This window comes from Anthonomus grandis, chromosome 12 (genome assembly GCF_022605725.1).
Source record: "Anthonomus grandis grandis chromosome 12, icAntGran1.3, whole genome shotgun sequence".
NCBI lineage: Eukaryota > Metazoa > Arthropoda > Insecta > Coleoptera > Curculionidae > Anthonomus > Anthonomus grandis.
In genome coordinates, this window is record NC_065557.1 from 17,745,876 (window position 1) to 17,763,262 (window position 17,387).

Genomic DNA, 17,387 nt, shown 5'->3' on the forward strand with positions numbered 1-17,387 from the left:
TTTTTATAATATCATGCTTCAAAGAACCAAAATAGTTGATTTTGTAAAATCTACAAATCAACTATCTGTTTTATATATCTATTATATAACCTAAACTATCTACAAATTGCAAAGATACATTAAATCTATAAAAATGTATGACGATATATTATATAAGTCAGATACAAATCACTTGTTTGCATCCATATTTTTCCTATCAGTTTTATATTTTCCCATCCAGTTCCCATCGGTATTTTCGGAAATAATAAATGAAGCGCACGTGAATGTCCTTATAGCTTTAAATATGAAACAGCAAAACGTGCAACGTCCGCACGCGTGATGACCTTTAAAAAAAGAGCAGTATGGTTAATATAGTTTACAAGATCTAAATAATTCGATAAAGCTTATGCAGGACAACGAACCGAGCGATAAAGAGGACCACATAATATGAATATTTAGTTTCACTAAGCAAAATATTAACCGAAATGATTTTGTGTAGTTTGTAGGGCTGCCTATGACTTTTTTTGCAAACACCATCATCCAAGTTGCTCACACTAACTATAAAAATGATGAATGTCAATAAAAGACTATTGAATTATAGGAAGTAATGAATATTTTCCAGCTACTGGAGGTTTCTGTAAAATAATATTAAAAAAGCTTAAAATCTTATAATAATGTTGTTAATACATTTGGTTAAGTATTTTAATAAATACAAATATTTTATTTTTACGTTTAAAGGTCACAAAGAAAGAGAAATTTAAAGAAAGAACTATGCAAACTTTTAATGTTAAGTTTAATATTATCATATTTTTTATTATCGTCAAATCTTATCAGACCTCCACAACGAAATCAATGCTCATACAAAAAAAAAGATTGTATGCCTATGTTATTGTATATATTGTATATTATTTAATTGTTGAATTACATAAAGTTGTACATGTAAAATGAGAATCATTATATGAAATTATATGAATATTATATAAAATTAAAACCAAAGTTCGTGACGTGAAATATCAAATTAATTACTGTACCGACATATTGTTTGTGTTAGTTTTATATTTATTACATGAATCAGCAGTGTACTTCTGATTCTAGAGCTCACCATGTCAATACCAAGAAGCAGACATCAGAAATGGTCGAAGTAGGGGTAAACTCTTTGGGTAACATCTTCATTCTAAGGATCCTAACCACCTAAGGATCTTGTCTTACTTCAAGAAAATCTTCCCATAGACATAATCGTCTGGATCCCGGTCACGTAAGACCAAGTCCAGTTCCGTTGTTCTCAGAAACTTGGATCCAGTTTCCATTATCTTTTCTTTGTAATAACAAAATTTATACCCTACCTTTAAAGTTGTATCGAACTAAAGGGGAACTAAGTCCGGTATGTTTTATAATTGTAAATCACATAGTTTTTTTAAATATTTATAAGAGTTTGCTATTTGAATATTAATTAAATTTAAGAATTCACGCAATTCCTATTTTAAGTATGTTGGATCCAAGTCCCTGATTTGTCTGTGACATTGATGTCGTGCGTATAGATACTAGTTAAAATATTTGAGTTGATTTACATTGATATTACTAGCACAAAAATGGTGAAAAAATACATCAAAAACTAAATAAATGCCTTTTTTAATAGTTGGCTCTATGACAGAATCAATAAATTTTACAACAATGGCAATTAAAAAATCATAAATGGATCTTAAATTTTTAATTTAATGATTAGCATCAAATAGTAATGCAAAAGGCTAATACAGGAACCTGATTATTCTATCCATCTAGCACATTGCTGACTCTATCAACCTATAGCGATGATGTGAACTTGTGGATTAATTTATCCATAGTTAAATTTACCTGCCCAAGTAATTCTGGAACACTTGTGATCCGCTGCTTTGCATATGCTGTTTACATGCCCCTTTTATATAATTTTTTTTGGTCTTCTATACACTTCAGTTTAACTCAAAACTCTGTTATATAATCCATAATGATTTTGACTTTTATTCCTTTCTTAGTTTTTCTAAATAATAAATGATCCTAACTTCTTTCACTTTTTCCTGTTTATGTGATGCCTTTTTTATTTAAAATGGCAGCTGTAGGTCTTTTTTACGCATGCCATTCTAATAATTCTTTTGCATTTTAAGACTTACAGATTAATCTGCTTAAAACATGCTGCAAAGTGTCCGAATAACATATAGTGATTACCTATTAATGTTTAATAACAAACTTGATCGGACCTGTAGATTTTGTAGTTTCTGGTATATAGTCGACAACACTATTATACTGTACCTTAAATGGTCAGATACTCGTATTTATCATTTGTGATTTAAACGCTTTTCTATTATGTTTATTATGATTATGTTTATTTTATTATGATTTATTATATTTATGTTTATTTTATTATGATTCCATTACCCTACTCAAGTTCATGTCATCAGAAATTATTAATAAGGACTTTAGGACATTGATGATAATTGTTTTTACCTGCGTTTTAACGCTCGTCACGAAAAACCATGTTTTCTTCTTTCCATCTTGGCAATTTAAACTCCAAATCATCGTATCGTTCATAAAAATATGTAGATAATACTAAGATTAAATATATGGCCAGCCTAATTTGTACAATAATTTATTTTGTCATGAGCCAGCTTTAAAAAGTTAAACAAACCTTAAGATTTTATATTTGGCACTAAAATTTAGTAAATAAAAATAATGTTATAAACATTTTGTAATATTGTACATTTATTTTGTTATTCTGTTAATGCTGTATAGTGTCAGTAGCCAGTATTTTTATTTTAACTAATTACGATCATACAACACCAACATTTTTGTGACTTGTAGTGCGTTGTTTCGTTGTGCAGCTATGGTGAGCTCGTGTAAATGTTGTTTAGACGTTGTAATGTATGTTAGGCGGGCACAGTTTTTTATTTTGTGTTTTTAAATATTTTAATTTATTTTGCAGTACCTATTTTACAGCACGTACATTTAATATTATAGATATTAAATTTACCAGCGTATTAAATGTTTATGCCAAAAATATTAATTATATGTGTTATTCTGTTTCACAACAAAATAACGAATCTGATCTGATATGGTTGTTAAATATCAAGCAGTATTTGATTAAACTAAAAAAGATTCTCTGCGCTATCCGGTTGTACCTAAATAGCAAAGAAAATATTGTTATTTTTTTTGACGATTTTAAGCTATTAGCTAATCCTTATATTACTAGGGCAAATTAAGTTTTACGAATTTTATGAAGTTTAATAGATATTTATAAATTTAAGATATCTTCTATATAAAAAACGCATGAATTATATATTAAACTTTTTTGGACTAAAGTTTTGACAGATTTGACTTGTCATAGATAATATATTTTTTAAAATCCCTCTTAATACTATTCAAAAATGGCATACCACATTTATATCAGAGAAAAATTAATTCTTGAAATGAATCTTAAGCTATTATGATGATTTTTATTTGTAGTACTACATACTATTTAAATTAAAAAAAAAGTATTTTAGGTCGAGTCTAGAAAACCATAAAACTATACTTTGTATACTAATATCCTGACCATCTTCTACATTACTATAAAAAAACACAATATGTTATTTTGGTGAAAGGTATTCTTCATACATTTTTAAATTATTGTTTAACTTTTTTTTTTAAATTAAAAGTTTAAATAAGTGGACAAGCGGCCATTCTTTGATTGGAAGAAATTGATCTTAAATGAATTTTTGATGTAGACAAATTCAACTCAGAATTTTACTATTATTTTTTTTTTACTGAATTCTATTGACACTATGGTGTAACTTTTGGTGTGACACTCAAATCAGAAAATAGTTTTACCACTAACCAAAACTCTTCATTTTACTTTCGACACGTGTTTCTCCAACCAAGTGAACTTCTTCGGGAGAAGAATAAAACTGCTGACTTCATTAGCGAAACACGTTTCGAGAATAAAATTACCTGATCTAAACTTTATTGCTTATGTTCACTATCTTTTAACTTACCCACCAGATATAAATAAAATCTACAACTACAACAATCAACACAAATTCATTGTTAAAATTTGCGTAGGGATACCTAAAAAAATTTGTTGAACCATTTTTTAAGGGAAATTAAATGGCATCGTGCAAGAACATTTATTAATCTATTAAATAATGTTCCTATACAAATTAAAATATTAAGATGATGTATTTAACCAACTCCTGTATTTATGCGTACCGGTGCGTCTCCTTTTAGCCATTTTGATCGATAGAATTTATGAAATATTTTTGTAAATCTGTACATAGGATGAGGTTTTCGTGTTTTGACCACCAAGCTCATTTTTTTTAAGGGAGAATTTAAAAGCTTCAAAATTTTTATGTGAATTCGTCTACCAATACTATTTATACCAATTAAATCACATTCGATACCTACTTAGGAAAAACTTATCATTATAATAAGATATTTCTTTCAAGACATTCGAGCAACTCATTTAAAGTGCATGAACAAAATTTTCATTGTATAAAAAAAAAATAAATACCAGGAAGTTTTGGTTAGATGTTAATGTTCTTTTCGTATATAATATATTAATATTTAAATTAATGTTTAATATATTGGTATTAACTATTTACTATATTTTATGCCATAATATAGTAGTAGTTACGAATTGCTACTGGTCAAAGCGTTATAGAAAAAACAATAAAATTAAATAGTTTTTATTTTGGACGTGTATTCAAAAAAAATATACAAGAAAAAAACAAAAAGCTTTTAGCTATAACAAATGACCTCTGTCAAAAATATTGTCCAAATGTGACTACTCCATTCTTTATTTCCGTTAATATATAAAAAAATCTGCTCTAATTTACTTAGATTTTAGAGTTTATAAAAATAAAATATTTAATAAGTCGGACGTCGCACATAGGAGTATTTCATCAATCTGGGCGGCCAAAATTATTTTTGGTTTGTAATCATGTTTCTAACATGATAATAATTAATACAGTCAATACTAATTAACTACAGTCGACTGTAGCAATAATATGGTGTCTTTTGAGAAAAGTTTAGACAACTACAACAATAATAATTTATACTAACTATAATATTAATTAATACCAACTACAGTAAATACTACAATAAAAATACTACAGTAAATACTATTTAAATACAGTCGACTGTAGCATTGAGCCGAGAAAATTTTCTTGTGAATTTTGGCGATAGAGGCGTATGTATTTGTTCCTGGCTTCAGCAGCCTCCTCAGACAGTTGTCCGATTAGCAGCAAAGCATGTCCTATCACTTGAGGCCCATGGATAAGTATTTTGTGGAGCGGAGGGTCATCGGATGCCAAGGATACAGCTGGATATAAAGTTCTGCCGTTTCTGTAGCGAAAACCGAAATTTTTTTCGTATTCACCTCATGCTCACTCGACAAAACTTCCAGAATAATTTTCAGGCGATAGATAAATGTCGCGTCTATAGCAGTAATTTCTGCAGACAGTTCGTGGTTTGCAAAAAATCGTCTACTGGTATTGCCGTCATTAGTGTTGCCGAAATTTGCCTTTGGGACATCTACAATGAGACCCATCTTTGACTTAAATTCGCTTTGGCTTGCGAGTTTCCTAAGTTTGACTTTTTCTTTTTCTTCATCGCTTCTGAGCTGCCACTTTTGTACTGGTAGTTTATAGGCCAAATGTAAAGCAGCTTCAAAAAATCGTATTCGGGCATGAAGAATAGATAAACCAAACTCAAAAGTTTCCACATTAACTGTCCCCTTTTTTTGGATACAGTTAAAATCCTTTGAAGTTAAGCCACATATGTAGCACCTCATTGTAGATGATGTGCTTGTCACAGAGTTGCACACCTGAAATGTTTTTTTTTTTTAATTATTAGATAGAACTACAACAATAAAACCTAATAATCACGTTTCGGGTTCGATTCTTAAAATAGTAATAAACATTTTCAATTTTTGTTTTTTTACTCACCTTTCCATCGACCATGGTCAACATCATTGTATGCGATACCTCGCAAGCAATATTTTCTTTCATTTGGACTTTCGTTTTGTTCAAATTTTTTGAAGCATCTTTGATATATGATATTTCTTCTCTTGTCACATCTGCGGTTTCTTTTATAAATCTCAGCCTGATTGGGCGGCAATAACGAGGAGATGAAGGAGTGGGGTTCTGCCATAGTATTTTTCCATTTAAGGAACAAATAAGCCGTAAAGGAACAAGTGAGCTTTGGAACAAGTTAGCGTCCGTGTCGGAACATACAAATTTTTGTTTGAATTGCGCTTGTTGCGCTCCATCGCATCCCCATTTACATATGAGTTCCAAGGCATTTCTTTCTACTTCGTCAAGCGTTTTAACTACTTCGTAAAGATCTGTTAGTAATCTGAATACAGTGTGATCCATCAAATTCTGATGCTTAATATCTGCTAAAGTTTCGGTGACAGTAATAGATTCTTTGTCGGGGTAACACTCTTTTTTGACTTCTTGGATCTTACTGTAGCATGGATACATAGATGGATTATAACTTCTTATGATTTTGTACTGCCTCTTTGATAAGTCTGCTGGGATGAACATTGATAACGCTTGTTGCGGTGTTAGTTGTACCTTCTCTTTGAATTTACTTGCATTGAAAGCTTTTTTATAGGCAGCGGCTTGTTTGGGTGTAGAAGTGATTTCTTTCAGTACGAGAGAAGCATCACTAGCTAGAAAAAAAAGCAACAAAACGGATAATAATTGGGTTTAAAAACCTATGTATCTACCATCCACTTACAGCAAATATGTGTTATTAAATCAAGTATTCTGCGATATTGACAAATATGTCAAAAACAAAGTTAGTTGTCATATACCCGTGATTATAAATATTTCAATCCGAAAATATAATTTTGAAAATGGCTGCAAATAATAGTAGCCGATACGTTATATCTGAAAGGAGCAACACCGAACAGCACATGGTGAATATATTTGAGAGGCATTTAAGACCCGTTTTGAGGGAAATAAGTCGCGATACTTTAATTGCATTTATTTACGGAATGCAGGATCAGGAGGTGCCAATGCTAGAGTGGAATCAAAGTAGGTTGCAGCAGGAAATTTTAAGTGTCCTACAAAGAAAAATCTGGTCTGCATATATTGGGTTACCGAACAACACCGAACAGCAGATGATGATAACATTTGACAGGCATTTCAGACCCGCTTTGAGGAAAATGAGTCGCGGTTTATTAATGACATTTATTTACGGCATGCAGGATCAGGAGGTGCCAATGCCAGAGCTGGACCGAAGCAGGTTGCGGCAGGAGATTTTAAGTTTCCTTCAAAGAATAACTAGATCTGCAGACGATGCGCTAAATTAAACTTTTATAAATTAAGAATAGGAACCTAATTCCTTTTTCATTTTAATAATATAAAATTATCATAAATAGATATGTGTGTATTTTTTTTAAATCTGAACGGTACTTTCTTTAAGTTGGTTATTATTATGATCTTTATATTTTTTAGATAATAAATTTGCTGCCATTTCCGGCCTTTAGCATTGAATCGTCTAAAAGTAATTTATTTTGTTTACTCACTTACCTAATTTTACTTGAGTTGCAAAAGTAAGTTCTTCCAGGACATTGTCTCTTCTCAAAGTTTCCGTTTTTCTTCTCTTGGTTCTTCGAATCACTCACTCGAATCATAGAATTTTGTTTTTGGACGGCCAACTCTTTGAGAGGACGAGCTCAGAGGTTTAGGAAGTGAAATGATTCCATTCGGCCATCCTTTATTATTCTTTTAGAATTTATCCCATATAGCATGTGACTTTTTCCATTTTGATACAATTTCAGACTTCAACCGACGAATTCCTCGTTTTACTTTTATTTCATCTTCATCAGAAAATGGTCCAAAGTTAAGGATGTATCCTTCCAGATTTTTGCATTTTTCTGTTATATTAACACCTTCTGACTCCCTGACAAATGTAAATAGCATCCTTCGTGTCATATTTCGAAAGCCAGATGCAGCTAAAACATGAAGAAATCAGGAAATGCCACATTTCAAATTTTCGATATTTTGAGATGTCCTCCTCCCTCCTTTAAGGCGTTAGTTCAAAAAGTTGAAAAAAGTGGACTCTTATTTTTTGTACCATAGAAGACAAATATGTAGGCTATTCAAAAATATTAATATCAATCCCCGGCAAATCCCGGCACTTTGACTTAATCATTTTTGATATATATTTTTTTTAAATGTTTATTACTAAAAGGTTATCATCTTAAAAATGGAATACCAAAGAAAGTATACAATAAATGTAAAAAAATAAAAATGCAGTTTGTAAGTACTTACCTGTTGTATTAGATTCCATAACTTTTCTTAAAATAATCTAGGTACGACACAATTCAAATTAAAAATTATTAAATTTATTTCATTCTAAACACTTTGATATAGACCTCATAAAACTATTGACCTTAAACAATTAATAACAGTTGGGTTTGATGCACTATAGTCTTGGATACCTAAAAACATGTATCAAATCTTTTACGGCCCGATTTCGGAAAACGGACTTTTGGCCGCCCAGATTGATGAAATACTCCTATGTGCGTCGGTTAAAAATGTCTAGAAACGTAAATTATCTCTTTTTGAACAAGTATCTCTTTGCGGCCCTGTATCTCCATTAAGAAACACTGTAGGATTTTTTTTAAATACAACATTATTAGTTTAGTTTTCATCTTCCCTGTATACACCAGAGTTATGAATTTCATACCAACAGAACATAAAAAAAAAACATTAATTAAAAAAAAAAGGATGGGCCATATTGTTACATCTTACAATAGTTGACATGAAACAGACAATAATTAACGTTTGAATTTCCCTTACAACATAAATTTAGCGTAATTTAACAAAAAAAAGTACACAGATTGACACTTTACATTTAATAATGGAGCTTTTAAGAGCAAAGCTCAAAAAATACAGAGGATAAAACTTAATGTTAATTTCGATTTGTAGACAAGACAGTGGTTTTACCCTAAATCTTGTGGGATAATCTTTAATGTTGATAGCTTCGTCTAATACCGGCTGAAAGCTTTTTGTTGGTCCTTTGTTTGAGCTGAACACGACCGAAAGGGAAAACTTCTTTCGGAGGATCGGGACCAGGAGAATTACTGTCACTAATGTAAATTTGATCACTAAATTGATTTTACCCACATATATTTGAATTTCGCAGGCAGGGTTGATGGAGCTGGATAAACTTTGTTAAAAAATTCATCAAAAAAGGATAAAAGAGTTGGATAAGGCGACCTTAAAATACGATTAAACAAACAAAAAGTTTCCGATTTGAGACGAGTTTCATTTAGAAATTGCTTATTTATCTTACATTATTAACCAAAGTGGAATTATGCTGGGAGATTTTAATAATTAATATGCTGTTTTTTAAAATGACAAAAATTTTATCGAGTTTTATAAGGTAGATTAATTTTATTAATCTTGTGCGTTAGTATATTGTTTTCTTTTGCTTATTACATTAAACTTTATAAAAATATTAAAATTTAGCTCAAATTATCGTTTTTTTAAAGAAGTCTTTAGCTATTATAGATAAAATTATAGATATTATATATAAAACGAACGTTATGCCAACTGGCCTAACTAATTCAGGACTTACTATATATTTGTTGGCATATTTAAGCAAACACAACTAATTGACTATCAAATCTAAGATTTTGTTTAACTAGGATAAATTTAAATTGCTATTGTTATTTGCCTAACTTATAATCATAATATACATATCACCTCGCAGCTACTTTGAGGATTAATCAAATCTTATTATTACTATATTAGTACACAGTGTGAGAAAGTCAGAAAGACCGCATGGATGATAAGTATTCTCGAATGGGAAAAGTGGTTAGGGTCAAACTGGATGAGTGTCATTTTTATTTTCATTGAATAAGCAGAACATTCATAAATGTAAATTGTGCAATGCTGTATAATTATTTAATTAACTATACACTAAACTGCAGTTAATCTGAACTAAGTTATGAATACAATAGAATATATCCTACGGATTAATTGAGACATCACGCGGTCATGCCAACGTCAGATTTGTTAAAATATGGGATGCTCTGGTACCTAATTGTGGCGTCAATGCGACCAAAATCGAGAAGTATATCGGGTCGGAACTTTCGCTTCTGGGTTTGAGTAATGCATGTCATATACTATGAAAACGAACTGAAAAGTAGATTTTTTTAAGTTTATTTCTATCCTTGTTTTAAATCCTTCATATTTTCTAAAAGAATTTTTATGAAGTAGGCAGGTACCGATTCTACCAATACACCTATTACCAAAATGATATTCTCTGACATTTAAAGGAATTAAAGTTATGTTAGAATTATGATTTATACTGATATTTGTCCAACTAGACCATAACTGATTTATAAATCTGAAACGTGGATATAATATAATATAAATTTCCGAATAATTTTTTTTTTACAATTCAATAAGTAGAAATCATAATAGCTATAGAAGTATGCAGCACTGCAAAATATGAAAATGTGATTTTAAAGCGTTTATACTACGTTTAAGCTTTAAGGGTGAGCATTTTAATTAATTTAGAGGACATTAAAATACACCTAAATTAAAAATTATCTTAAATACAATTTTAAATATAGAAATTAATTTTCGAGTAAAAACGGTCTCCTGTGGCGTCCACTGCTTAATAGTTTTAGATTTTAATACCCAAGTACGATAACTTAATTAATATATGGCTAATGAACACTTTTGAATTAAGACAAAAAGACAAATAAAATATTGTCATTTTAAATACACCCTGCTATGGTATTACTTTGTTAAATAATAAATATTATAAAATTAGATTAATTTTTATATTTTATTTTTATGCAGACCGTAAGCTGTTCGTGGGAATGCTGAGTAAACAGCAGACGGATGAAGAAATTCGACAATTATTTACACCATTTGGAACAATAGAGGAATGCACTATTTTAAAGGGGCCTGACGGAGCTAGCAAAGGTAAGCAACATAACTGCAATACTTACTTAATGCACTGAATTCTTATGTTCGTAAAGAAATTTACATAAATTTATTATGTTTCATAACGAATTATTGACAGGCCGCACTGATATAAAGTTCAAAAATGGGAAAATATTAAAATATAAAAAAAATTCTAGAAAAAAATAAACTAGAAACATTCATTGTCGAATTCTAGTGGGTGTCAGCTTGATACTAATGGAATGCCAACAATTTAACAATTAAAATTATTTTTTTAATATGAAAGTGAAATAGATAAAAATTAAAAAATTGCAAATAACTTTTTATCTATGAAATATTAAATAGATGTTGGGGAACAAGCTAATCTTTGTGTTCAATAAATTTCTAAGTTTATGTTCAAACCTTAACTTTAACGTGCTGCAAAACTAATAGATCAAAATTCTTTGAGAACAATGGTTTATAAAATATTATATAACTATACATATAAATAATATAAGAAATTGGTTTATTTTTATTAAATTAAATAATTCCAATGCTAACAAACACTGAGTTTTTTCTTTCTCCTAAGTTAAATCTTTTTTTTAATCAATTTGAATTTTGATGTTTGTTTTTACTTTAATGGTATTCCTGATATTCGATACAAAAAGAAAATCCGTTTTCAAAATATTTTCCTTTAAATGTTTGTTTTTAGAACGCAATGAAAAAGCAAATAAGCAATTAGATATAATTAAGTTTAACAAAGGAAAACATCTGTTTTTACGTAGAAAAACAGACGATACATTTTTTTTGCCTCTGGGCTTTATTTTCCGCTCGTTGGCAAACGGACAAAATGTTATGCCATGGAAAACATACAATATTTGCTTTGTGAGGAAATTTTACGTTTGTACAGGATAGCGTTTGACTTGAAGTACACCCGTAATTATAGAGGCTAATATTAAATGTATTCATTTTGATATTTTCATTAATATAAAATATGGTAGTAATGGCTCCTACAGTGTTCTTTATTCTTATTTAAATTATTCTCAAGTAAGGTTCTATATAAAACTGTAAATGTCTTGCAATATTTTACTTAAAAAGTGACACACAAGAAAAGCTTGAGACAGCTAGGACAGCTAATATATTTTTCCTACGTTAAGATTAAAGTGTCGTTCAATGAGAATGGCTTTGCTTGTACCGGAGAGACCAGGATGTCCTATAGCATAAACTTTTAGAAGCACACATACCTCTCTCTCATGGGAATACATGTTACAAATCATGACCTAAAGTTTCTTGCTAAGAAAGTAATTTTTTTGTTTTATTGTTCTGTTAAAGTTTTTCTTAATATCAGAGCCAAAAAAAATATGTAGGACTTTTGTTATTATTTTTTCGAGCAGATAGAAATAAGTCACTTTATTTTTAATATCAAACCTTTAATACCGTTGTTAGCTCCTCTAATAGAAATAATTTTGCCCTTTATATATGATACAGTTATTTATTTAAGACGTAAAATTAATAATTAAGAACTGCTAGAACATATATTAGGTTATATTACGTTTGAGATATTTTTTAATTAAAAAGCGAGGAATTTTATGAACCTACTAATAAGAGTATATTAAAAGAAAAAATATATGAAATGCCATAGTTCTTTCAATTAAGTACAGACTTAAAAAAATACTTACATATCTCAAGTTTTTCTCCAGCTCAAGTTTACTAATGAAAAATAACCGAAATTCCTTTTGTAATTTCTTTTATTGATGAAATTTTCTTGGTTAGGGGAAAAAGCAATCATATTCGCCTGCTGAGTTTATGAAATTTGAAATAAACAAGTGACTTTTACCGGAAAGGTAAGTTAATAAATAATAAATAAATTAGGGTTTTATTTTGAGTGAAATTGCTAGCAGGAGAAAGAAGAGATAGTACATAAAGTTAAAAAATCTATTTTTACTATCTTTAAATTAGTTATATATAAATAGTTATATAAAGGCGTGCATAATTTTACATAGAATATTAAGAGTACTATGCTTTACCGAATATTTATTTATCGTCGGTTTACGTATATCTTAATATTATTAAAATAAATTATAATTATATTGGAGTAATTAAAAATAGTGTCTAGTTTCTAGAAGTTCACCTTGTTTGAGGGCCTTATTTGAGCCTTTTTATATGTACTTGCTTGCTTTGACGGTCAGTATTCTCTTGAAATTATTGGTCTTTATCGGCAAAAATAATGTAGGAAATTCTAAGCATTTCCAAATTGTTCCATGGGCCTTTAAAAGGGGCGCGTTTTATGATATTTTAATCAGTTTTATTATTTAACTCAAGAAACGATAGTCGATGCCTCAGATGGAAGTTTTAACGTTGTCAATAAAAAGGTATGTTCCTGGCATAAAAGTATATTCCTGAAGTATGTATGTTCTTAAATTTCATTACAATATTATAAATGCCTAAATATATATTTACTTTATAAATATATATTCAATTTATTAAATTAATTAAATATTTTGTGTAAAAATTAAATAATATTACTGTAGCAAGAATATCGTCGAGTAAATTTTTGGAGCAGGGCTAACAGTATCTTCTATTGTACTATATTGCTTTTTCGTGGTTTTTTATAACAAACCTAAATTCTGGCGAGTACGCACGGAGTTGAACAAATGATTTAACATGAAATTTTATATATAATTATATATTTATTTTTTAAAATTTTGTTTTGAATAATTAAACCCAAAATAAATTGTTGCGAGCCTTGCGTCTGTGTAGTATACTCTATATTATTTCATTTCTTCGGTTTATTACTATACGGTCTTGAAGCACCTTGATTTCTTAAAGTGCGCGCACCCTTTTGGCGTTGATGCGCAACATAATTAGTCAAATTGAGAATGCGCAGCATATATTCTCTCCTAGATACCCGCAAACATTTTGATTAAAATCTTTTTAATTTTATTAAAGAGTTTTAATAATTACTTGTTTCGCAACTGACATAAATTGCGTTCTGCTATTGAAGATATTCCATGCCAATACCGTGCACAATGGCGCACTCCCAAATTATATGAAAGGCTTATATGTCACGGTCTTTGCAGTCTTACAGTGGTTCTTCGGCACATCTTGTGTATCTGTTTTCTTCAGGAGCGGTGCTTAGTAATCCTGTCACTGGATATATAAATTAATATTGTGCTTTTATAATGTTTTAGCTCTGTTTTGAAAACACTAACAACACTATCAAAATCGCAATGAAATATTTGCATCAAATACGCTATTCACTCATAAGTACGAATCGTGCTTAACGATTACGTAAGCAGCTCCAGGCGCGAAGGAAGTCTTTAGTAGCTGTTCATGTCTCACACTGTCGATGCGCTAGATCTCTGTATAAGAAATATTTCCCGGAATTTCTAAAAATAGTAAAAGTTAAATATTGGCTTTTTTACTAGCAGTTTTTCTCTGTACTCCAAGTGTTGTTAAAAGTGGAAGTAATTTTAGTATTAGAAGTTTGCTGTACCCTTAAATGTAAGTGTAAAGTATTATGCATTTGAAGTAGTGATGTGTAAAAAACGGATTCTTTTTCACAATATTAAAGGGATGTAACGAAGTAACTTTTATATGTATTTTAATTTAACTTTTGCATTTCCTGGGATAAAATTCAACCTAGGGTTGTGGTCCTTCGAAGTCAATAGTAGAATCAGTTGCGCGGTTCTACATGGTGTAATATTAAGTGCTGCACTCCCCTTAGATGTTGGGGATTCAGGAAAACCCTACCCCTCCAAGCTCCATATAATGTAATACTATAAAAAATTGATGGTAATTTAATCCAAATTTGAAAAGTCAGCTGCAATCTTAAGGCACATTATCTTCATATAACCTTCAAAATTTACGCCTTTTATGAAGTGCAAATAGCAAGTCTGATGAGTATTACTTAGCACTAGATATATTTAATCAAGCATAATCTAATGTGTGCTTACTTACGTTGTCTGTAACCTCTTTTGCTTTTATTTAAGGGCTGCAATTAAGTGCAAGAGTATAGGATCGGCAAGTATTTTGTCGATAGTTTACTTGTTCCAGGAACCATTATATTTTCCAAGAAAATGATGCCCATATTTGCTGTTTTTACAATATATGTGTAATTTATTATTCAGTACCAAGATTTATCTATAAATAATGTATCATTTATATATTAAATCTGTGAACTTAATTTCCGCAGGTAGTTTAGCTTATTATGTTTTAACTAAAACTTTATGTATGTCGAGTTCATGACGATGCCCCTTGCATTAAAATCACCAAAGTGCAAGCAACTATATTGGCTATTGTGAGATTTCCGAAGAGTCTTTAAAACGGTTATCACAAAAATCTTACTGTATGGGTGAAATTCAAAAAATATTTCCCTTCGAGTGGTAGATTTATAGTTTTCTTCACCTGCTTTCTATAGTGAAGTGTACATTAAATTTTAAAGTTGTTGTAATACTTTAAATTATTTTGAATAATAGTATTAAATAAGCAAACTTTTCTTAAGGCAAGGCTTCACCAAACTGGGGTAGTATTTTACGGCATCCAGCATCTTGCAGTAGCTTCGCTGCGAAAATAGTTCGCCTTGACCAAATTGGCTTCCTTTACAATTAGATTAGTATTGAGAGTAGATAAATACGATGATCGGAAAAGAATCGGAAAAGAGGTTATATGTAAAAATCATAACGGTCACAAAAATTAAAAAAAAATACAGGTTCTGGTATTTACTTAAACGGAAGTAAGTATTTTGGAACTGAACTTCTACGAGAATAGATAAGACATGATTATGATTTAGTGTTTGGCAGATCCAACATTAGAAGCTAATTTGCAAAAATTTAAATTTAACACAAATCTCAGAGATAAATCTTAAAGTTTAGATATTTTAGGTGCAGGTAAAACATACCAAGCGATTGTTTTTTACAAAAGCCATGGAATTTTCGGCATCCTGAATATTTCTATTTAAATTTTTGTAGTTGTAGGAGTGAACAAAACCTTTATTTTCATCAGCCTATCTATTAAACGCAACAGTTCAGATGCATATTTGTAATGTCAGAATAATTGCTACAAACAAAGTTATTGTTTTAGTCTCATTAAGTAAAACGAAGACATTTAAAGGTTTTGCTGCCGGCTTAGCAATTAGGTGTTGGTAAACGAAATAATACTCTCTTTGAAGTTTTTCATTTGACGCCACTGGTTAGAACCCCATTCTTAGCAACCACATCTCTATGAAAGGAAAGGAGAAACCCTAACAACCCCGCCCGAAGCCACGATGTTGTTAGCGCATTCCAAAATGCAAATTAAGCGTTTTCGAGGGTAGATTATATTAAATTTTTGGTCTGCGTAGTATCTCTGCCAAGCCCACAAAATTATGTATTTAAATGTCCTCTGATATACACATACACTATTGTTAGCCCTTATGTTAGCCCTCCTTTTAAGATTCATCCGCTTTTTATTTTTTCTATAGAATAGATAGAGATTTTCACTATGATTGGAACTATTTAAAAAAATAGACGTTTAGGCTATTTTCCATTTAAAAAGCATTTAAAAAGTACATTTATGTCTTATATTTTTATGTAAATACAGGGTGCTAAAGTTTTTTCTTTTTTATATTTAATAGTCATTAATTGATAAATAGATAAGCACGCGAATACATCATTTCATGTAAGCCTCATATTTAAATCTTTCTTTGTTAGTTCTAAATCTAATTGAAGTCATATTAAAACAATATCGAAAACTTCCAGGTTCTAACATATTTAGGCACATGTGAAATAAGAATTTAGTTTTATATTAAAACATTTACTGGAAATTCAAAAAAAGTTGTAGCCTAGAATTTACAGTCAAAATAGATCTAGAAAATACTGCCTTTCAAGTTTAATTTAAATATATTGTTCGACTTTCTTTTTAGATAATTCAAGTCTCTCCTTAATCTTTTTAATAATTTATTATATTTAAATAACGATATAAATGGAAACCATACAAATTTTTCTATTTAAAACACTACTTTAAAAAATGCATAATCTAAATGGATAGGAAGCACATTGCTTTTAAGATTGTAAAAAGTCGATTGTTTAATGAAACCATCAAAAATATTTATACTTCTAGCCAAAACTCTACAGTAAAAATATATTTTAAAATATTTTTTCAGTATATTTTCTTGTATATATTCTATTTCATTAAATATTTTCATGCATTTCTAAATTATGTTTCTTCGTTACTTGCAAGGTATTATAAAATAAGTTTTCTGTTATTGAGTTATGAATTTCCTAACTTCTTAGTCAAATTTGATTTAGCTTATATGTCAGAAACCATCTAAAAAGAAGCAAATCTTTAAGAATTAAATTACGCTGTATTGTATAAACCTAAATATTACGGAAAGAAAATGTAATTTCTAGATTAAAACAAAAATTTTATACGTTCGTAATTCAGCGCATTCTTTGCAAGGCTTTTGTATGCAAGAATCTTATTTTTCATTGCCTATTTCGAGTCAGAGAC

At 29.8% G+C, this 17,387-nt stretch overlaps 1 protein-coding gene across 16 annotated transcripts in view; it reads left to right on the top strand.

Moving 5' to 3' along the window:
- Positions 1–17,387, top strand: part of LOC126743099 (CUGBP Elav-like family member 4) — an 885,098-nt gene that overhangs the window by 779,192 nt on the left and 88,519 nt on the right. For 14 of the 16 annotated variants that reach the window (XM_050450048.1, XM_050450052.1, XM_050450047.1 and 11 more), the window contains one exon: positions 10,815–10,940. In XM_050450048.1, the coding sequence (XP_050306005.1) occupies positions 10,815–10,940 (126 nt within the window). Of the gene's footprint in view, positions 1–1,074; positions 1,235–10,814; positions 10,941–17,387 lie in introns of all 16 variants that reach the window. The other 2 variants (XM_050450060.1, XM_050450061.1) reach the window with 1 other exon arrangement.